At 45.4% G+C, this 22,878-nt stretch overlaps 1 protein-coding gene across 1 annotated transcript in view; it reads left to right on the forward strand.

Moving 5' to 3' along the window:
* LOC107293206 (tenascin-X) overlaps positions 1-22,878 on the forward strand; it is a gene marked incomplete at its 5' end in the record, with an annotated part of 98,895 nt that overhangs the window by 59,933 nt on the left and 16,084 nt on the right. The window contains 9 exons of the mRNA XM_015822347.1: positions 553-843; positions 1,281-1,598; positions 3,223-3,534; positions 4,986-5,196; positions 10,829-10,944; positions 12,786-13,073; positions 16,176-16,490; positions 20,567-20,689; positions 22,040-22,183. Of these exons, the coding sequence (XP_015677833.1) occupies positions 553-843; positions 1,281-1,598; positions 3,223-3,534; positions 4,986-5,196; positions 10,829-10,944; positions 12,786-13,073; positions 16,176-16,490; positions 20,567-20,689; positions 22,040-22,183 (2,118 nt within the window). The remainder of the gene's footprint in view (positions 1-552; positions 844-1,280; positions 1,599-3,222; positions 3,535-4,985; positions 5,197-10,828; positions 10,945-12,785; positions 13,074-16,175; positions 16,491-20,566; positions 20,690-22,039; positions 22,184-22,878) is intronic.

Below are 22,878 nucleotides of genomic sequence, written 5' to 3' on the forward strand. Positions count from 1 at the left end.
TTAAATCACTTGCTTAATGTCTGACCTACATTGCTGTATTGTTTAACAGTTGCTGTTACTGAAAGCCAGACTGGCTGTCTCCAAGCTGATAATGAGGTTTGGGGCGGGAAACTGTTACTTTAAACCTATTGGTTGCCACCTAGAGGCTAACTGTATAAATAGCTGTGCAGCAGCCTTTAGGGCTGCTTCTGTTCTGAGTGAATAAACTTGTTGCTGTTTCAACACTCTGCCTCATTCAATACCTAAAGAACTGAAGATATAACATCTACATTTCCATCTGTTGCCAATGCAAAAACATCCGATGTTAGCAGCGTTGACACAGTCCTTCATTCCCTAACTATTCTTCCATTTAAAAATATATTTTCTCGGTCAGACAGGAGATGCCACTGTGAACATTTCGTCCTTTTGGACACCTCTCGCCCATTCATTGGAGGGAGCCTTTTCTATGCTTTCTTTCCATTAGCTCTTTGTAGAAAAATCTGAGAGGACATTTTTAACAGGGATTGTATCTCTTCTCTTCGTCCCCCCCCCTTTTTTTTTTAGCTGGACCAGAGGAGGAGAAGGAAGAAGACAAAGATGGGGAGAATCAGCCTAGCTTGGGGGAACTCTCCATCTCTGAAACCACCAGCAATTCTCTTCACCTTTCCTGGAGTGTCCCAACGGGGAGCTTTGACTCCTTCCTGATTCAGTACGAAGACGGAGCTCTGCAGAGCTTGCCTGTGGATGGGGCTTCCCGTGAAACAGTGGTCTCCAACCTGACTCCATCTCACAATTACCAGTTTGACCTCTACGGCATCTCTGGTGGCAAACGCCTGGGCCCCATCTCCGCCGAGGCCTTAACAGGTCAGCACAATCCACTCACCCCTGACCGTCCTCCCTAGGCTACGGGAAAGTGTGAGTCTTTCCGTCGAGGAATGTTTCCCAACCTTGGCTATGTGAGGATTTTAATTGGCTGAGGAATTCTGGGAGTTGAATTTCACACCATCATGAAGCTACCGAGGTTGGGAAATGTGGGCGGGGTGTCACCCTTGCAGTACATAGGACAATTCCTTAAACCAGGGGTCTTCAAACTTGGTCCTTTTATGATTTGTGGACTTCGACTCCCAGAATTCCCCAACCACCTATGCTGGATGGGGAATTCTGGGAGTTGAAGTCCACATATTTTAAAGTTACCAAGGTTGAGAAATTCTAGAAGGTCCACAGTATGGATTTTGCTCTGCAATCATCTTTTCCCCAGCCCTCTTTTTTTTCACTCTTCCTTTTTTTTTTTTTTTTTACAGCTCCACTATCTCCAAGTCAGGACAGAGAAGAGAGCGGATCTCCAGGGCCGTCTCCAAATCCCAGTTTTGGGGAGCTCTCTGTGTCTGATGTCACCAGCAACTCAGTCCGCCTCTCTTGGAACGTCCCCGCTGAGACCTTTGACTCCTTCCAGATCCAATACAAAGATGCAGAAAACAAACCACAAATGATCCCCGTGGACAAGGAAACCAACACCATTGTGATATATTACCTGGTACCTACCTATAGGTACAAGTTCAATCTGTATGGCATCTCTGGACGTAGGCGTTTTGGACCAATCACCGTCAGCGCCATCACAGGTGAGTAGAAGGTTTAAACCAGGGGTGGGGAAAGATGGCACCTTTAGGACTTGTGGACTTCAACTCCCAGAATTCCTGAACCAGTCAGAATACATCCTTTCTCTCTCTCTTACTCTCTCTCTCTCTCCCTTCTTCTATTTTGGAAGAAAATACAATTAGAAAATACACAAATGCTTGGATTTTTTTCCAAAGTTACAGGAATATACAGATATAGAACAGAGCAGATTTATCAATCAATGCATCTGAAAATGCCCATTAATACTATTTGACCTATTCTATTCTATTCTATTCTATTCTATTCTATTCTATTCTATTCTATTCTACTCTATTCTATTCTACTCTATTCTATTCTATTCTATTCTACTCTACTCTACTCTATTCTACTCTACTCTACTCTACTCTATTCTCTATTCTACTCTACTCTACTCTATTCTATTCTACTTTATTCTACTCTATTCTACTCTACTCTTCTCTATTCTCTATTCTATTCTACTCTACTCTACTCTACTCTACTCTACTCTATTCTATTCTATTCTATTCTCTATTCTATTCTATTTTCTATTCTACAACCTAGAACTAAGGAGAAATTTCCTGACAGTTAGAACAATTAATCAGTGGAACAACCTGCCTCCAGAAGTTGTGAATGCTCTAACACTGGAAGTTTTTAAGAAGAGGTTGGTCTGAAATGGTATAAGGTTTCCTGACTAGAAGACCTCAAAAGTCCCTTCCAACTGCATTATTGTTATTATTATATACTCTTTTCCAGGGCTTTTTTTCAGCCGGAACGCGGCGGAACCGCGTTCCGGCACCTTTTTCCGGGCCGGCCGCACCGGAAATAGCCCCTCCCACACCGGAAATAGCCCCTCCCAAATTTTACTTGCATTCCTGTTCTCTAAAGGGGCGGTCCTAGGGTTTGATGAGGGCGTGGCCAGGTTTGAGTTCCGCCACCTTTTCTCCGAGAAAAAAAGCCCTGCTCTTTTCCAACCTTGTGTTGGTTGAGAATTCTGGCTGATGTAGTCAAACTTAGATTAGATTAGAATAGATTAAAATAATAGAGTTGGAAGGGACATTGTAGGTCATCTAATCCAACCCTCCACCCAAGCAGGAGACCCTACACTATTTCTGACAGATGGCAGTCCAGTCTCTTCTTGAAAGCTTCCAGTGATGAAGCTCCCACAACCTCTGAAGGCAAGCTGTTCCATTGGTGGATAGTTCTCACTGTCAGAAAATTTCTCCTTAATTGTCTCCTTGATCAGTTTCCATCCGTTATTCCTTGTCTGGCCTTCAGATGCTTTGGAAAATAGGTTGACACCCTTCTCTCTGTGACAGCCCCTCAAATATTGGAAGACTGCTATCATGTCTCCCCTGGTCCTTCACTAGACCAACCGTGCCCAGTTCCTCTAACCATTCTTCATATGTTTCAGCCTAATCATCTTTGTGGCTTTTCTCTTTTTCTTGAATCTCAACACCTTTTTTTATAGTGTGGAGGCTTGTTTAGAAGGCTCCAGACTTGACAAACTCCTGATGTGAATTTTGTCTCTGAAAAGAAAGATGAGGGTTTATACTATCCCAGCATCGGCCTTTCCCTGTCTCATCCACTCAACCATGTTTCTTTCCTCTCTAGCACCAGGGGACAATGTAGATAGGAACCAGGAGGTCTCTGGTGGAATAAGCCCTCGCTTGGGCGGACTTTCAGTCTCAGAGGTCACCAGTCATTCGGCCCGGCTATCCTGGACCATCCCAGAGGGAAGCTTTGATGCTTTCTCAGTCCAGTACAAAGATGCTGAAGGAAGACCCCAAGCGCTCCCTTTAAGAGGAGACTCCCGTGAAGTCATCGTTTCAAATCTATCACCTTCTCACAAGTACAAATTCAATCTTTATGGTATCTTTGGAAAACAGCGTCTCGGACCAATCTCTGCCCAAGCGGTCACAACAGGTTAGCAACAACTGCTGGGAAAAAAGTGTTTGTGTGGAGGGGTTGTAATCAGTGAAAGATCCTTGGTGCTCTCTGAGTTTGCTTGTTTTCTTGCAGACGTTTCATTACCCAAACTAAGTAACATCGTCAGTACACCAATGATGTTACCTAGTTTGGGCAAAGAAACGTCTGCAAGAAAACAACCAAACTCAGAGAACACCAAGGACCCCTCATTTTCAACCCAGAGCTATAAATGTTCTCCCTTATTGGATACAATCAGTGTTACTGTCATGATTCCAACAGATGAAACTCTTCAAAGAACTTAAAGAATCTTTATTAGAGAAGCATAGGTCGGCACTAACATAATAGAAACCAAAAACAGGATTCCCCTCCCCTGAGCACATAGTATCAAAGCACAATTCCCTCCTCCAACTAACAGTCATAAATCATATTCTCCCATTAGTTTGAAATGCAGGTTTTCCCTCCAGTTGTCTAGCCCACCAATTCTTATCATCTCTTATTTCAGTAACCTTGGTTCACACACTAAGTCCAATATTGTTATGTCTAGCTAAACTTTCATGCACATTCCTCCCCCCAGCATCATCTAACTCTAACTCTAAGAGTAAAATATAAGAAGAAAATGGTTGCATCTCCAACTGTCGTCAAAGCAAAAACATCCGATGTTAGCAGCGTTGACAGTTACCTTGGCAACACTTGGATTCCAGCTTTCCTTTGATGCTTTTTAGGTCCTTACCTCTGAAACATTCTGAAAGGACCAGTGTGTCCCATTATCGTCATCTGTCTCATGTTCTCTTCTTTCCTCGTCCATTTATTTTAAAAGCAGAGTTTAGTGAGCAACACGGAGTTATAGAAATAAGGGAGAGCATGCTTATAGGTGCAGAATGCATCAGTGGGACAAATTAATATCAAATTATTGACATTCACTTGAAAAAAAACACAATTTTCTCATCCCTATGAGCTGAAATCTGGTGACAGAGAGTCCTTGACCTACGACAGTTCATTTAGTGACCTTTCTAAAGATACAAAAGCACTGAAAAAAGTGAGTTATGACCGTGAACAGGTTAGTAACATGGTTGTTAAATGAATCTGGTTTCCTCACTGACTTTCCTTCTCAGAAGTTCGCGAAAGGCGATCTCATAATACCGGGATATTGCAACTGTCATGAATACGAGTCAGTTGCCAAGTGTCTGAATTTTGATCACGTGACCATGGGTCATACGAGCGAAAACAGTCATAAGTCCCTTTTCTCAGTCCTGTTGCAACTTAGAGCAGTCACGAAACGAACTGTTGTAAATCAAGGACCAACTGTACGTGCATGTTAATAAAAGGCCAAATTTGAAATCCTGCAAGAACTATTACTGCTCTGCCTTCAGAGTCAAATGTGAAATTCCTTCCTGGCAGTTATATACCTTAGGATCCTCCATCATCTTCCTCTTTTTATTTTTTTGCAGCTGCAGAAACATCTGGGCAGGTTGAAGAAAAGAAACAACCGGAGGAAAGTACAGGCAAGAGCACCCAGCCCAACCTTGGAAATGTCACTGTCTCTGAAGTCACCCCTGATTCCCTTCTGCTCTCCTGGAATGTCCAGGAAGGACACTTTGACTCTTTCATCATCCAGTACAAGGATGCTGCAGGCAAGCCCCAGGCGGTACCTGTTGATGGATCCATGCGCTCCCTCCATCTCTACAACCTCACACCTTCACAGACGTATGAATTCGACGTATTTGGAGTTTCTGGCTACAAGCATCTTGGGCCTCTCTCCATTCACACCATGACAGGTCAGTGATTGGCTGTTGGATTGTCTTATTGGTTTAACCGGCAAACTTGCATATTTCTAACAGGTGCACAAATAAAAGTGATTTTGGCCACCCGTCACAGCCAAATGTCTATGGTAGGGGTAGGCAACCTTGGCTCTTTTATGACTCAGGGACTTCAACTAAAAATCTATTGATGAATGTAATAAATATGTTTTTACTTACCTGTAATAATAAAAACTATTATCTTATATATGAGATAGTAGATATTAAGAGAAAAAGAGAGGAAGTATTAAATGTTAAGAGAAATTTTGGTTACTTGGAAATTAACAGAAAATAAGAATGTTATATTGTATTATTAATTAGTTGATGTAAGATGGTGAGAATTCAAATAGATAAGACGTGTATCCTGAACATTAGATCTCGCGATGAATTGTGATAAAGGGAATTGGGGTTATTTAAAATCAGGAAATTATAAATATTCAATGTTACATTTAAATATTAGTGGGAAACTGAAAATTGGGAAAAACTAATTAGGACATTGATTGTCTATAAAGACCGAATGTTAAAATAACTAGGATATGTATAAACTAAAAATTATTGCTAAATGTAAGAAAGCTATTTTCATTTAATCGACATAATAAGAATTGTATTAGTTTAAATATGAGACAGTAAATACTAAGGGGAAAAGAGAGGAAATATTTAATGTAATAGTTTGAGATCTGTACTAAAGACACTTGTATGTTATTGAATTATCGATTAACTCAGCCGCCCCGTGGCTTTTTAAATATTTAAATGTAAAACTAGAAAATCAATAAAATTTTCTTAAAAAAACAAACAAAATTTTTTTGATAACCATCTGTTTTCTTCTTTGTCCTTCTCTACCGCAGAGATATCTGAAGGAGAAAGGACCGTTCAGCCCCAGCTAGGAGATCTCTCCGTCTCTCGGGTCACAAATGACTCGGTGGCTTTGTTCTGGACGGTGGCTGCTGGAAATTTTGATTCTTTCTTGCTCCAATACAAGGACTCTGAGGGCAAGCCCCAAGTCCTGCCCCTAAACGGCACTTCGCGGGACATCGCCATCACCAGCCTGACTCCTTCTCACAGATACAAGTTCAACCTGTACGGCCTGAACGGGCGCAAACGCCTCGGCCCCGTTTCTACCAATGTTGTCACAGGTCAGAGGGAAAACTGGCTTCGGGGACCTCACAGTGGTGTTTATTCATTATGTTTTTGGGTTGTTTATTTTATGGAAAACAGAGGCCAGCTCCCCCCCCAATGTGTTACAGTTGTGACTTACACAGTGCAACAGTAATATACTATAACAGTGATGGCGAACCTTTTAGAGACCGAGTGCCCAAAAACTGGCCCCGCCCCCAATCCACCCCCCTGCCCCACCCCCGTTCTGCCCCCCATCCCTCACCCCGCCTGCCCACAGGACCACTCACTGCCTCCAGAGCCCGCCACAGATCGCCCAGGCAGCCCAGCAGCGCTATGGCGGCCACACCCTCTGCCCGCACCCTGCAGCATCAACTGCACGATGGGGTGTGAGGGCAGAGTCTTGTCAATGCTGCCTGGCTGCCATGTCCTTGGCTGCACTGCTCCGTGTGGGCCGCCCTCAAGGGCGATTCTCCTTCAGGGAGGCTGCTGGAAAGGAGGGGGTCACGGGGGGAGGCAAGGCTGGGGCAATGGCACGTGTGCCCACAGAGAGGGCTCCGAGTGCCGCCTCTGGCACCCGTGCCATAGGTTCACCACCACTGTACTATAAGATACAGAAAGATCTTCCAGAAACTGGAAGACTGTGACTTTGGGCCAATCCCTCCCTCTCAGCCCTAGGAAGAAAAAAGCCAGGGCAAACCAGTTCCCAAAATCTTGCCTAAAAACTGAAACGCATTCATGAGGAGTCAGCGCTGAGTTCAAGAGAGAGGGGGAGAGAGGGAGAGGGAGAGAGGAAGAGGGAGAGGAGAGAAAGATGATACAAGGCTGATATTGATAGAGATGATATAGAAACAGAAAGGCTGATATAGATCAGTGGTTCTCCACCTGTGGTCCGTGAACTCTTGGAGGGGCCGCAATATCATCACTGGGGATCTGCAAAGGCTTGAAGAAATGTTATGTTTTAAATCTTAAGTCTTGTGGGTTCATAGCCATGGTCATTGGCCACAAAAGGTATTTAAAGGGAGCCCATGGTGAAGAAAAGGTTGAGAACTACAGTACTGATATGGATGATATAGAATTACATCAACTTAAAGAAATTGGCTATGTAATGTCTTCAGTTTGGTAGCACTGGAAGCCTCTTCTTGGAAGCAGGCACCGTTACAGTAACTTCAGTGGATGAATGTAGAACATAATAATGTTCATTTACTTCCCAGGTCAATGAAGATCCAACCTAATGATTTAAAGTTTAAAGTGCAGCCTCAGCTATTGGTTTCTCAAAGAAAATCTGCACAAATCTGGTCCTCATTTTTTCAATTGTATTGATTTTGCTGTTTTCTCTCTCTGTCTCTCTCACACACACACTATAATGATCATCTATCTATCTATCTATCTATCTATCTATCTATCTATCTATCTATCTATCTATCTATCTATCTATCTATCTATCTATCTATCTATCTATCTATCTATCTATCTACTTACCTGTCTGTCTGTCTGTCTGTCTTACCTACCTATCTACCTACCTATCTACCTATCTATCTACCTACCTGTCTGTCTGTCTACCTACCTACCTACCTACCCATCTATCATCTATCTATCTCTATCATCTATCTATCATATGTATCTATTGTATCTATCTATATCTATCTATCTATCCATCCATCCATCCATCCATCCACCCACCTACCTACCTACCTACCTACCTACCATCCTATCCTATCCTATCTATCTATCTATCTATCTATCTATCTATCTATCTATCTATCTATCTATCTATCTATATCTATCGTATCTATCTATCATATCTATCGTACCTGTCTATCTATCGTATCTATCATATCTATCTATCTATCGTATCTGTCAATCATATCTATCTATCTATCTCTCCATCATCCATCCTAATCAACCCACCCAAATCCCAAACAAGAGACCTGTGGTATTCCCCTTGTATAATATTTCACAAGAAAACCGGCATCGTCCTATTTTCAATCCAGATCGTCTTCTTTCTCTCTTCCAGGCCAAGGCACCCAACCCCTTAAGCTGGGAACGTTGTCCGCTCACAACATCACATCGGAATCCCTCCTCCTGTCTTGGACTGTGGAATCTGGGAATTTTGACTCTTTTATCATCCAGTACCGGGATGCAGCAGGCAAATCCCATGCGTTGCCTGTAGACGGAGGTTTGCGACTGCTGCGGTTCCACGACTTGGTCCCTTCGCACCGATACAAATTCAACCTTCACGGGGTCTCCCGTCGCAAGCGTCTCGGCCCCATATCTGTGGAGGCTGTTACAGGTCAGTTGCAGCCCTAATAGTCCCCCCCCCTTGGCAACTGTTTCTCCTCTTTCTGTAGTGCTTTTCTTTCCCGAGACAACGTCTCATTTGCCATCTGAAAAACATGTTTGTTGTTTCTGGGTTTCAGTTTCACATTGCTACTAGGAAAGAGAAGGACAGGGGGGGACATGATAGCAGTGTTGCAATATCTCAGGGGCTGCCACAAAGAAGAGGGAGTCAAGTTATTCTCCAAAGCGCCTGAAGGCAGGACGAGAAGCAACGGGTGGAAACTAATCAAAGAGAGAAGCAACCTAGAACTAAGGAGAAACTTCCTGACCGTTAGAACAATTAACCAGTGGAACAACCTGCCTCCAGAAGCGGTGAATGCTCCAACACTGGAAGTTTTTAAGAAGAGACTGCACAGTCAGTTGTCCAAAATGGTATAGGGTTTCCTGCCTGAGCAGGGGGTTGGACTAGATGACCTCCAAGGTCCCTTCCAACTTTATTATTATTATTGTTGTTGTTGTTGTTGTTACATTTGACCTACAACCAGCCTAGGAACCCCTCAGAATCTAAATCAACCACAAAGCCAATCAGAGAGAGGACCGACCCTCAACCAACCCACGCAAGCCCCCTTCCCCCCCACCAGCAGTTCACCTCCCAATGACCTCCATCTGATGTGATCTCCCCACCACAAGACCCATCACAAGCCTCTCCCTGATGACTCACACCTGACCCATCACAAGACCCTCACTTGACCCCTGACCCACAACTGAAGCTCTGATAAACAGAAGAACAGCCCACACTGACATTCCCCTAAACTCTGCTGAAGATGTTACCTACCCTGGTAACGAGACATTCAGAAACCATCCCACCAGCTTGGAGAATGAACCTTCGCCCTTAATTCCAAATTTTGGGCAAAAATGGCCCATGACAACCACGGCTTTGATTAATGAGCATGCTGGCTCAGGAATTCTGGGAGTTGAAGTCTGTGAGTCATAAAAGAGCCAAGGTTGCCTACCCCATCCTACACCATTTCAGACAAATGGCTGTCCAGTCTCTTCTTAAAAACTTCCAGTGTTGGAACATTCACCGCTTCTGGAGACAGGTTGTTCCACTGGTTAATTGTTCTAATGGTCAGAAGTTTCTCCTTAGTTCTAGGTTACTTCTCTCCTTGATTAGTTTCTACCCGTTGCTTCTTGCCCTGCCTTCAGGCACTTTGGAGAACAGCTTGACTCTGTGTCTGTTGATGGAACTGCAATTAGAATTAAATGCCCGGTTTAATCCTAAAATGTGGTCATGTGACAGCAGGTCACATGGCCATAAACGCAGGCCGGTTGCTGAGCACCTAAACCGCAGGGGGAGGGCAACCATCAGAACTTTGAATCTGGGTTGTAAGTACCCCCCAGGCAGGTCCATCAGAACTTCATCGCTAAGCAACTGTAATAAGTCAAGGACTACCAGTATCTTTAACTCTAGCAATTTTGCTTCCTGCTTTTGACTCCACAAACAAGAACGATATAAGATTCCAGTTCTCTCCCAATTGATCCAGACAGTCTCAGGGGCCGTTCCCGGACTCTCAGCGTTCTGTGAAATAAAAATTGTTTGCCAGAAATTGAAGATATTTGGAAAAAATGTAAACCCATGTCTTTTCGTTACTATTTTGGCTGGGAAATTCTGGGACGTGAAGTCTACACATCTTGAAGTTGCCACGGTTCGGAAACTTTGATATAAGCTCTGGTTAATAAATACACAAACACTTTCTTGGCAGACTTAATCCACAGGTTAAGGTGAACTCTCCTTCCTCCCCAGAGCTCTTACCTCTTGGACTGGTCTGCCTCTTCTCAATCAACTAAATGCTTTCCACGATCTGTAACAGATCCAGAGCTCAACTAAATTAGACTTTTCTGGGTTTGTTTTTTTTCCCCTTAGTCTCCAAACCTTCAGGACTGCAAGTTGCTCCTCAACCCAAGCTGGGAAAACTCTTCGCTTCCAACATCTCTGACATATCTCTCCATCTGACCTGGCGGGTCCTTACTGGAAAATTTGAATCGTTCAGCATTGAGTACAGAGACGCAGAGGGCAAAACCCAGGTGTTGTCTGTAGACACCAACGCCCGGGATGTGGTCATTTCCAACTTGGTGCCCTCCCACATATATAAGTTCAACCTCTACGGCATCTCTCAACAGAAACGATTCGGTCCCGTCTCTACTGAAGCGGTCACAGGTCAGAGGCTCAAATTTCTTTATGAAGAAAAATAAAAGTTGTTCTCTCTCCCCCCCCCCCCAGCTGATTATTTCCTTCCCAGGCTGCTTCTGGCTGCCCTGTATTTAAGCGCTATACATAGAACTTTATATAAGTGGGATGGGCTTCCCCCCAATCCGAGACCATAATGCAGTGATGGTGAACCTTTTAGAGACCGAGTGCCCCAAAACCCTGTCCCGCCTGCTCTGCCCCTCCTCGCCACCCCCCACCCCACTCGCCCGCACGGCCACTCACTGCCTCCAAGGCCCACTGCAGATCGCCCAGGCAGCCCAGCAGTGCCATGGCGGCCACGCCCTCCACCCGTGCCCCGCAGCATCAATTGTGCGCGACGGGGTGCGAGGGTGGAGTCTTGTCCTCGCTGCCCGACTGCCATGTCCTTGGCTGCACTGCTCCGTGCAGACCACGCCCTAGGGCGACTCTCCTCCAGGGGGGCTGCTGGTGAGGAGGGGGCGCAAGGGGAGGCGGGGCTGGGGTGACGGCACACGTGCCCACAGAGAGGGCTCTGAGTGCCGCCTCTGGCACGCGTGCCATAGGTTCGCCACCACTGCCATAATGCAAGGACGTCTCTGCAGAAAGAGGACTAAGGGGGGGAGAAGCTCTCTACAACTTAGTAAGAGAAGACTTTGCAAGGGATGAGAATGTCTGGAACGTGACTCGGGATTCCAAGGACAAACAAACTCAATTGGGATTCCAGGAACACAAGTTTTATTGGAACAAAGCATTTGCAAAGGCTGGTGGACTTCACTCACGCGGGAGAGTAAGCCACACACACACAATTTTTAAAAGCATACATTTATACCGTTACGAAGCTAATCCCCCCACCCTTATCTCACTCAACAGTTCACCTGCTTATCTCGATCAGCTAATCCGAAGCGCCTAAACAGAATACATTTCCTTTCCCCCTCCCAGGAAGCCCCTTGCGGTCTGCTATACCTGTTGGGTCAAAGTCCTTTAACCATGACCTACTTTTTTGCTAGCCTAAGCTCTGTCTTCATTTTCGTATTTTCTCTGCTTGTAGTTACTGCTGACTTCCTAACAGTTAGCTACATGTCTGATATCAAGACAAAACCTTACATATGTCAACATCTTTACCTCTAGAACAGGGGTAGGCCACCTTGGCTCTTTTATGACTCGTGGACTTCAACTCCCAGAATTCCTGAGCCAGCCACGCTGAGGGGAAAGGGAGAGGTTTGCAAGCTGAGCCATGCTGGCTCAGGAATTCTGGGAGTTGAAGTCCGCGAGTCATAAAAGAGCCAAGATGGCCTACCCCTGCTCTAGAAGCTCAAGTAACTCATTTTGCAACTATTAAGCCCACTGCTCAAGTTCCAGCTAGGCTATTAGGATTAAATTTCTTCACAAGCTACTACTAATGACTTACTACCCCTGCGTATAAGTCTTTAAGATAAATGAGTTTGTGCTTTCACCTCACCCACCTAAGAAGGACATCTGTATTCATTAAACAATTTCTGATTTTATGTTTTTCTATCCCTTACCAGAGCATGCCTCTTTTGGAGTAAAAAGGTCGGAGTTCCTCTGATTTTTGCGGAATCCATTCAAGTCCCAGATAGATAGATAGATAGATAGATAGATAGATAGATAGATAGATAGATAGATAGATAGATAGATAGATAGATAGATAGATAGNCCCCCCCCCCTGCATTTTACAGAATTCATTTAGGTCCTTGCCGAACTCTTGAGTTTCCATGGAACCCAGCTCGGATATCCCATGTTAGATCCCTCAGCGCTTTGCAAAAAGCACGGCACCTTTTGTGTAGCATTTTATAGTTTTTTTTTTCTTCCAGCTCAAGTGAAGGACTCAGAGACAAAACCCAAACTGGGCGATCTCTCCATCTCCGGAGTCACCAATGATTCTGTCCGTCTTTCATGGACCGTCTCGTCCGGGAGATTTGACTCTTTTCTTATCCGATACAAAGACGCCCAAGGGAACCCTCAAAACGTGCCTGTTGGCGTGGACTCTCAGACCGTTTTCATCTCTAACTTAATACCGTCTCACAAATACAAGTTCAGCCTTTTCGGCATCTCTGGGAAGAAACAGTTTGGACCAGTTTCAATTGATGCTGTCACAGCAGGTGAGTCTCTCTTGGAGCATCCTTGGTGCTCTCTGAGCGTGATTGTTTCCTTGCAGACGTTTCCTTGGCCAAATTAGGTTGCTGTAGTGATGATGATGATGATGATGATGATGATGATGATGTTGGAAGGGACCTTGGAGGTCATCTAGTTCAGGGGTGTCAAACTGCCGGCCCGCGGGCTGGTTTCATCATACCGGAGCCGCGCCCACCCCATTGCCGGCAATGGCAAAAAAAAAGCTACGTGACGTCACGTGACATCACGTGATGTCGCGAGTTTGACATGTCTGATCTAGTCCAACCCCCTGCTCAGGCAGGAAACCCTATACCATTTCGGACAAATGGCTGTCCAGTCTCTTCTTAAAAACTTCCAGTGTTGGAGCATTCACCACTTCTGGAGGCAGGTTGTTCCACTGATTAATTGTTCTAACTGTCAGGAAGTTTCTCCTTAGTTCTAGGTTGCTTCTCTCCTTGATTAGTTTCCATCCGTTGCTCCTTGTCCTGCCTTCAGGTGCTTTGGAGAGTACCCTGACTCCCTCTTCTTTGTGGCAACCCCTGAGATACTGGAACACTGCTATCATGTCATGCCTAGTCCTTCTTTTCACTAGAGTAGACATAACCAATTCCAGCAACCGTTCCTTATATTTTTTAGCCTCTAGTCCCCTAATCATCTTTGTTGCTCTTCTCTGTACTCTTTCTAGAGTCTCAACATCTTTTTTGCGTCACAGTGACCAAAACTGGATGCAGTATTCCAAGTGTGGCCTTACCAAAGCATTTTAAAGTGGCATTAACACTTCATGTGATGTCATGGTTCCAATAGATCAGGGATGTCAAACTTGCAACGTCACATGATGTGTTGTGACGTATCGTGACTTTTTTCCCATTGCTGGAAGTGGGGTTGGCGCGGTTTTGGCATGATGCATCCGGCCTGAAGGCCGGCAATTTGATACCCCTGCGATAGATGGAACCAAATAAATCAGAATATGGTTAAGTGAACCTGGCTCCCTCGTTGACTTTGCTTGTCAGAAGGTCACAAAAGGGGATCACATGACTCTGGGACAATGCAACCGTCATAAATATGAACCAGTTACCAAGCGCCCAAATTTTAGTGATGTGACCATTGGACACTACAACAGCCGTAAGTGTACAAAATGGTCATAAGTCGCTTTTTTCCAGTGCCGTTGAAACTTAGAACGGTCACTAAATGAACCGTTGCAAGTTGGGGACTATCTGTATGTCTGTAACCAGAGCATCCTAAACCCAGCAGCTGGACCTGAGCCAAGTCATTATTCCCCAAGTATCTGTTTTCCATTTTTAAATATATGTCACCTTCCTCTTTCACAATTTCCAGCGTCTGCCTTCATCAGTCCCTCAGAAATCCATTCTTGTTTCTTTATTTCTGAGGATTTTCAATCGGCCTGGATTTGAAACGAGTCAATTCAGATGCTTAGCGATTGATACATATTTATGATGGTGGCCGTGTCCCAGGGTCACACGATCACCTTCCGCGACTGTTGACCCGGACTTAGAGGACGTGCAGATGGCCCCGCTATCTCTGGCCACTTGCAGAACCATGAATGCAAGGTCATAAAAGGACAGCAAAGGAAACACCCAATATCCTAACCCACCCGGGAACATATGGTGTCTTGTTGTTAGTTGCAAAGTCGTGTTCGACCCATCGCGACCCCGTGGACAACGTTCCTCCAGGTCTTCCTGTCCTCTGCCATCTTCTGGAGTCCATTGAAGCTCACGCCTACTGCTTCAGTGACTCCATCCAGCCACCTCATTCTCTGTCGTCCCCTTCTTCTATTGCCCTCAATCTTTCCCAGCATTAGGCTCTTCTCCAATTAGTCCTTCCTTCTCATTAGGTGGCCAAAGTATTTAAGTTTCAACTTCAGATGTGGTGTCTTAGGAAAACACCTAAACCACCCAAAAGGGAACATATGATGTTTTGGAGAAACACCCCAAAAGGGGACATTTTTAGCTACTTCTGCTTTCTTCCTTCTTATCTACAGTGTGCCAGCCTTAAAGGGCGAAGTCTTCATCTTATGTGTGTCAGCTTTGCTGGGTGAATTGCTTATGTAATCAAAGGAAGCATAAGAATAAGGCTTTTCTGATATTTGGGGCTTTTTCTCTCTTTTAGAGAAGCCCGTCTTTGTTCAGCTGAATAAAAACATAACGCTGGAAGGTAACTTCTGGTTCCCTGTATTTTTGTATCAAGCAAAACCTCAGAACCTGCATAGCACGACCTTCTGACAAGCAAAGTCAATGGGGAAGCCATCAAGATGCCCTTCGTAACTGTGTTACTATTTTAACCACCGCAGTGATTCATTTAACAACTGTGGCAAGCAAGGTCGTAACGTGGGGCAAAGGTCGCTTAGCGTACGTCTCATTTAGCAGCAGAAATTTGGGGCTGGCTCGCAATCCTACGTCGAGGACCAGCTGTGCAGGAGAGAATGAAAAGGAAGCACACACACACACACACAGGCCAGAAGGACACGCTACAGACACACAGTGCAAGGGAGCGGGTTTGAAGCATTTGGCTCACCGTTGTTTTATTGATGAGCTGCCATCTTTGTGATCTGGCCAACCGCCTGCCAAAGGAAAAGGAATGTGCTTTTCACACGCTGAAAGTACTTGTTTTAAGAAACCAAGCCAGTAGATCAAGATCAAGGGAAGTCACCACTCCGTACTACATCAACGAGGCCACATCTGGAATCTTGCATCCAGTCTGGCTCACTCCCATTCGGAAGTGGCCAATAGCAAGACTCGCACTGGGGTCAAAACAATGTCATCTACCTTCATTTGAACTCATTCCCGGTTTGCGGGGCCCCTCGCCCCTTTTGCCCCTCCCTGAGCCCTGGTGCCACAGTGGTTAGATAGCAGCATGGCCGGCCACTTCTGCTGACTGCCGGCTGCCAGCAGTTCGGCAGTTCGAGTCTCGCCATCTCAAGGTCGACTCGGCCTTCCGTCCTTCCGAGGTGGGTAAAATGAGGACCCAGACTGGGGGCAACACGCTGATTCTGTAAAACGCTTAGAGAGAGCTATGAAGCGCTGTGGAGCGGTATATAAGTCTAAATGCCGTTGCTATTCTTTCTCCTGCAGCTTTTTCGGAAAGCGCCAGCAGTCCAGCCCCTTTGCTCAGTTCTCTTGTGGTCTCTGAAGTGACCTCTACAACTCTGCAGCTCAGCTGGGATGTCCCAGAGGGGGAGTTTGACTCCTTCGTCGTGAGATGGAAGGACAATTTGGGCAGCGGCCAAACGCCTGTCCCAGCCAAAGAAGTTAAAGTGCCCGGGGACGAACGCTCCGTCACCCTCCAAGGACTCGCACCCAGTACCGAATACAGCCTGACAGTCTATGGCATCAAAGATGAGTCAGAAGTGGCCGATATCAACACCGGAGCAAAGACAAGCGGGCTAGGTAAAAAGTGGCAGTGTGGGTTACCCCAATGTCAAAACAAAAAATAAAAAAACCCAAAAGAACAAATACTTCTCAATGAAAGTATTAACATAGTAAGTGGGTGTCAGTCACAAGAAGAGATTTAGCTGGCTAACTGGATAGATAGACTGACAGACAGACATACAGATAGATGGATGATAGATAGATGATAGATAGCCAGATAACTAGATAAACAGACAGATAGACAGATAGATAGATAGATAGATAGATAGATAGATAGATAGATAGATAGATAGATAGATAGATAGATAGATAGATAGATAGATAGATAGATAGATACATAGATACATAGATACATAGATAGATAGATGTAGATAAATGATAGACAGATAGATAGATATAGATAAATGATAGATAGACAGATACATAAATGATAGGTAGATAGATATAGATAAATGATAGACAGATACATAAATGATAGATAGACAGATAGATAGATAGATAGATAGATAGATAGATATAAATGATACAGACAGATAGATAATATAGATAAATGATAGACAGATAGATACATAAATGACAGATAGATAGATAGATAGATAGATAGATAGATAGATAGATATAGATAAACGATAGACAGACAGATAGATATAGATAAATGATAGATAGACAGACAGATAGATATAGATAAATGATAGATAGATAAAGATAGATAGATAGATAGATAGATAGATAGATAGATGATAGACAGACAGACAGATAGATAGATATAGATAAATGATAGACGCACAGACAGACAGACAGACAGATAGATAGATAGATAGATGATAGAAATAGAGAGGTAGATGATAGAAATAGGTAGAGAGAGAGAGACAGACAGACAAATGGTTAGACAGATAGATATGTCATAGCTAGGTAGACAGACAAAGAGCATATAGATTCATTCATTCATTCATTCATTCATTCATTCCTTGGCAAAGCTACAAATATGCCTGTTGCTTAAAAGCCTTGCCCCGTATCTATTGGCTGGGCTTCTGTGATGTCATAGAAAGAATAGAATAAGGACCTTTCAGGTGGGTGAAGTAACCCCTTGGGCAATTCTTGGAAGGGAAAGAGAAGACCTGGGAAATGAGATTGCGGTGAAGGGTGCCTTGTGGTGTCCCTGACAAATGTGAAGTGAAGGTTTTTGGGAGAACTTGGAACTCACAGAACTGGTGGGAAAATAGTTCGGCTTTGCCAGAAAAGTCTAGGGATCTTTGGCTAGAAATCAGAGGAGGAAAAGAGAACCGTCTCTGGCCTGTTTTCGTCGTCCTTCCAGATTTCACTGGAGAGGCGTATCAACCACAGCTGTAGTAGCGCGTGATGCTCTTCCTGGTTCCCTCCCTCTGCCCTGGGAATTAAGCTAGGAACTACTATAATAGGGGCCTCTTCCTACTTCTGGAGGAGGTCAAGAAATTCTTTTCACGGTTGCCAAGAAACCATGTACAGACTCCAGTTTCTACTCTCACCTCCGCTACAACCTGCCCTCTCTGTCGAGTTTGAACTGTACCTGCTCATCTGCCCTAGGCAGGCCATTTTGGGTTATTGAGGCGGAGGCCACGATATTTAAGAGCTCAGAGCTGGCCTTGTGGGAGACCACAAGCATCTCAACAGCTGTGCAGTCTTGGCTTGGTTCACCTCAGGCTGGGCCAGCTTCCAGCTGTGGTTTCTTTCCTAAGCCCTGAGTGATTCGTCTTTGGCACTTTGCTGTTTTCTTTGCGGTTGGCCAGATTGTCCACCGCGGGTCCCAAGAGGGAGGGAGGGAGAGAGGGAAGACTTTAAGGGGAAGGGGCGTAAGAGGCCGGTGCCAAACCACACGCCTCGTTTCTGTGCTTCTCTCTTCTCCAAAAGGCCCAGCTGCAGCGCCACCTGGGTTAAAAATCCACGAGGACATTTTTCATTTCTTCCTAAAAGGGGGGGGGGAAAGGGGGGGAGCAAAGCCCCAATTTGGACTGAGAGAAAGGGAGTTTATTTTTATTTTTTTTTGTAAAAGTTTTTATTAGTCCCCCCCCCCATTCAGTAATAATTTTTCAACCAACGTGCCGTCTGAGTTTACATTCGCTAGTACAGCGGTTCTCAACCTATGGGTCGCGACCCCATTTGGGGTCGATCGACCATTTCACGGGGGTCGCCAAGCAAGGCTGTCTGCCATTTTTTCCCCCTTTTCCGGCGGGTGCCTTACCTCCCTTGAGCTGGGCTAGCTGGTGGTCGGCCTGCTCCTTCTCTGCCGCTTGCCAGCTACGCCTCGGCCGGCGCAGGGGGCAGAACCACACATGTGCGGCGCTCCCAGGCAGGGAAAGTCCTCGACTTACGATCGGTTGGGTAGTCCTCGACTTACGGCCGGTTTAGTCCTCGACTTACGACCGGTTTAGTCCTTGACTTACGACCGGTTGGGGGTCGCGGCATTAAAAAGGTTGAGAACCACTGCACTAGTACATATTTAATTCCTAATCCTTTCTTCTTTCCTCTGGCCATCGACAAAATAAGTCCCAAGTTTGACAATATTTCGTTTCTTCTTTTTCTTTCAGTCTCATGGTCAGTCTGTCCATCTCTGCGCACTCTACTATTTTTTTATTATTATTATTTCTTCATCTGATGGTATTCCTTCATTTTTACGGCATGGCGCAAATATAGTTCTTGCCCTGTTGTGATGTGCACAATCAAATATCAGCTTTGTTTTTTAGTCTTTTCTGGCATTATACCTCATTAAAAAAAAGTTCAGGTTTAAAATCTACATGTTTAGCGTTTTGCTGGCCGTAGCCCCCCCCCACCCGAGGCAGCTTCCCCACGTAACCCCTTGCTGCATTTTAAGGCGATCATAACATTTACGCTTCATTTTTGGGGGGTTGTCTTTTATAATAATAATAAAGTTGGAAGGGACCTTGGAGGTCATCTGGTCCAACCCCCTGCTCAGGCAGGAAACCCTATACCAGTGGTTAACCTTTTTAATGCCGTGACCCCAACCGGTCGTAAGTCGAGGACTAAACTGGTCGTAAGTCGAGGACTAAACCGGTCGTAAGTCGAGGACTACCCAACCGGTCGTAAGTCAAGGACTTTCCCTGCCCGGGAGTGCCGCGCATGCATGGTTCCGCCCCCTGCGCCAACCGAGGCGTAGCTGGCAAGTGGCAGAGACAGAGCAGGCCGACCACCAGCTGGCCCAGCCCAAGGGAGGTAAGGCACCCGCCGGAAAAGGGGGAAAAATGGTGGACAAAAAAAATGGCTGACAGCCTTGCTTGGCGACCCCCATGAAATGGTCGATCGACCCCAAATGGGGTCCCGACCCACAAGTTGAGAACCACTGCCCTATACCATTTCAGACAAATGGCTGTCCAGTCTCTTCTTAAAAACTTCCAGTGTTGGAGCATTCACCGCTTCTGGAGGCAGGTTGTTCCACTGGTTAATTGTTCTAACTGTCAAGGAGTTTCTCCTTAGTTCTAGGTTGCTTCTCTCCTTGATTAGTTTCCATCCGTTGCTTCTTGTCCTGCCTTCAGGCACTTTGGAGAATAGCTTGACTCCCTCTTCTTTGGGGCAGCCCCTGAGATATTGGAACACTGCTATCCTGTCCCCCCTCGTCCTTCTCTTCATTAAACTAGACATATCCAATTCCAGCAGCCGTTCCTTATATGTTTTAGCCTTCAGTCCCCTGATCATTTTTGTTGCTCTTCTCTGTACTCTTTCTAGAGTCTCAACATCTTTTTCACATCGTGGTGACCAAAACTGGATGCAGTATTTCAAGTGTGGCCTTACCAAGGCATTGTAAAGTGGTATTAATACTTCACGTGATCTTGATTCTATTTGTTTTATATTAGAGCAGGGCTCTCCAAAGTTGCAACTTTAAGACTTGTGGACTTCAACTCCCAGAATTCCCCAGCCAGCAAGTCCACTAGTCTTAAAGTTGCCAGGTTCGGGGAGCCGTGTATTAGAGGATTGGAGAGCAATGGATGTTTCCTCTTTTGACTAAGAAATTGACTCTTCCTACAAGGATAGGATGTCTTCCTTGGATTATTTTCTACAAAAGCTACACAGATCCATCTCTCACTTGTTTTTTCTTCTTTCAGAGCTGGATGGTCCCCAGGACTTGCGGTTCAGTGACATTCATGAGACCTCTGTGGTAACCAACTGGAGCCCTCCGTCTTCTCGCATTGATGGCTACAAAGTTTCTTTCCAGCCCTCAGATGGGGGTAAGTGTCTTTACCTATTTGTTCCTCAGGAGTGTGTGTTAACACCACGCGGAATGTCTTAGCTGAATTCGCCCAGTGTGCCAGAATGAGCTAAGATGCAATGGAGTTAAGGTTAGCATCTTGAGGAAAAGCCAACTCTTACGAACCAGTTTAACGTAGTTTATTTGGGCACAGGGTCATGAGTAGAATTAGGGTTGGAGTTTGTTTCAGCACAGCAGTTGTGTTTTATGAAACTGCATTTAAGGTTTACTGTATCATGTTAATCTAGTTGCGCCTCCTCAGTGATCTTAAAATTTTGTAACTGTGAACCAAGGGTCAACTCTAACACTATTGTTTCCATGTGGTAATGTTGACAGCCAGTTTGATCTAGTGCCATGGTGATGAACCTATGGCACGTGTGCCACAGGTGGCACGCAGAGCCCTCTCTTTGGGCACGCACGCCGTTGCCCCAGTCCTAGGCCTTCAGCTGGGTTTTATAAAACCTTTTTGCTTTAGGCCTCCGCCGTCGTGTGCCAAAAAAAAAAAAAAAGGTTCAATCAGTCAACTTCAACTTCTCGCGGGGAAAAAATAGATCTCGCAAAGTTGGAATTGATTGATTGAACTTTTTAGTCCCATCCAGTCTGCCATTACCACCACAGCCATGCCCACCCAATGGGCCACACCCACCCAATGGGCCACACCCAGCCAATGGCCACACCCACCCGGCACCCGACGATGCATAAATGGGTTTTGGGTTGCAGTTTGGGCACTCGGTCTCTAAAAGGTTCACCATCACTGCCTTAGGCACAGGAACTGAGTTTGAGTTGGTCACTCTCTCTCAGCCGTAAGAAGGACATGGCGATAGCAAATCAGAGCTGATCTTGTGGGAGAAGTGTTATGAATTAAGTCAGCCTGTCATTCAGTGCAGGCTTCTCTAGTCTGGTCCTCTCCAAATGATTCAGACTACAAATCCCATCGTGCTCAGCCAAGATGTGCCTTTCCCATGCTAGCTCAACAAGCTGTCTATCGTACTGGATGGCACCAAATTAAAAAGCACATAATCTCTGTCCAGTACTTCATAGCAATAGCAATAACACTTATATACCACTTCATGGTGTTTTACAGCTCTCTCTAAGTAGTTTACAGAGTCAGCATATCACACACACACACACACACACACCAATCTGGGTCCTCATTTTACCAACCTCGGAAGGATGGAAGGCTGTCAACCTTTGAGCCAGTCAGGATTGAACTGCTGGCAGGTGGCAGAGTTAGCCTGCGATACTGCATTCTAACCACTGCGCCACCACGGCTCTTAATACAGCTCATAACAGCTGCAGAGATATATCAGCTCTGTTTTTTCTGTTTTAGGGGAGCCCAAGAGCATTTCGGTGGATGGATCTGAACTCAGGACATTCATTGAGGGTCTGACTCCTGGGGCCAGCTACGAGGTCGCTGTAATGTCTATACGTGGGTTTGAAGAGAGTGAGCCATTGGTGGGCTATGTCACCACAGGTAATTCATGAGGGCGAGATGCTTAAATGTTATCTAGCAACAGAACTACCTATTGATTGATTGATTCATGTTGATTGATTCCCGTATTGATACACTATTGATTTATTTAGTGCCAGCTCTTTGAGCCAAGGCAAGAAAGAGAGACTACCCAAACTATCGGGCTTTTATTTCATTGATCTAGTCTTACCAATGAAGGCAAATATATATATCGTGCATACCAACCAGGATAATGTTACAGAATCCAGTCTGGGTCGGTCACTGGGGTCAAAGGTTCAGTTTTCCTGAAGGCTCCAGCACAAGGCTGAAAGCTTGGAAGACTAAACCTCTGGTCCCGGTGACCAACCCAGATTGGATCCTGATCTAACCTTGCCTGACTAGGATCCACATCTCCGAAGCCTCCCTTATGCCATATAGCAGACTTCCCCAACCTTTCTGGGTTGGCGGCCCAGGGCAGGGAGAAGAGGGGGGAAAGAGGGGATGGTTTTGTGGGAGAGGCAAGAGCGTGCACACATGTGTGCGTGCACAAGCAGCCATTGCTCACTCAAGTGGGGCTTCAAGTGCCCGCGACGTTCGCACGAAAATGGCCGTGAGCACCCACGACGCTCACGCGAATGAGGCCATGAGCACCCATGACACTCGCATAAATGGGGCTGTGAACCCACGTGACGCTTGCTGAGTGGGGCCGCAAGCCCCCA

This window comes from Protobothrops mucrosquamatus, unplaced genomic scaffold (assembly GCF_001527695.2).
Source record: "Protobothrops mucrosquamatus isolate PMUCROS unplaced genomic scaffold, P.Mucros_1.0 scaffold1529, whole genome shotgun sequence".
Taxonomy (NCBI): domain Eukaryota; kingdom Metazoa; phylum Chordata; class Lepidosauria; order Squamata; family Viperidae; genus Protobothrops; species Protobothrops mucrosquamatus.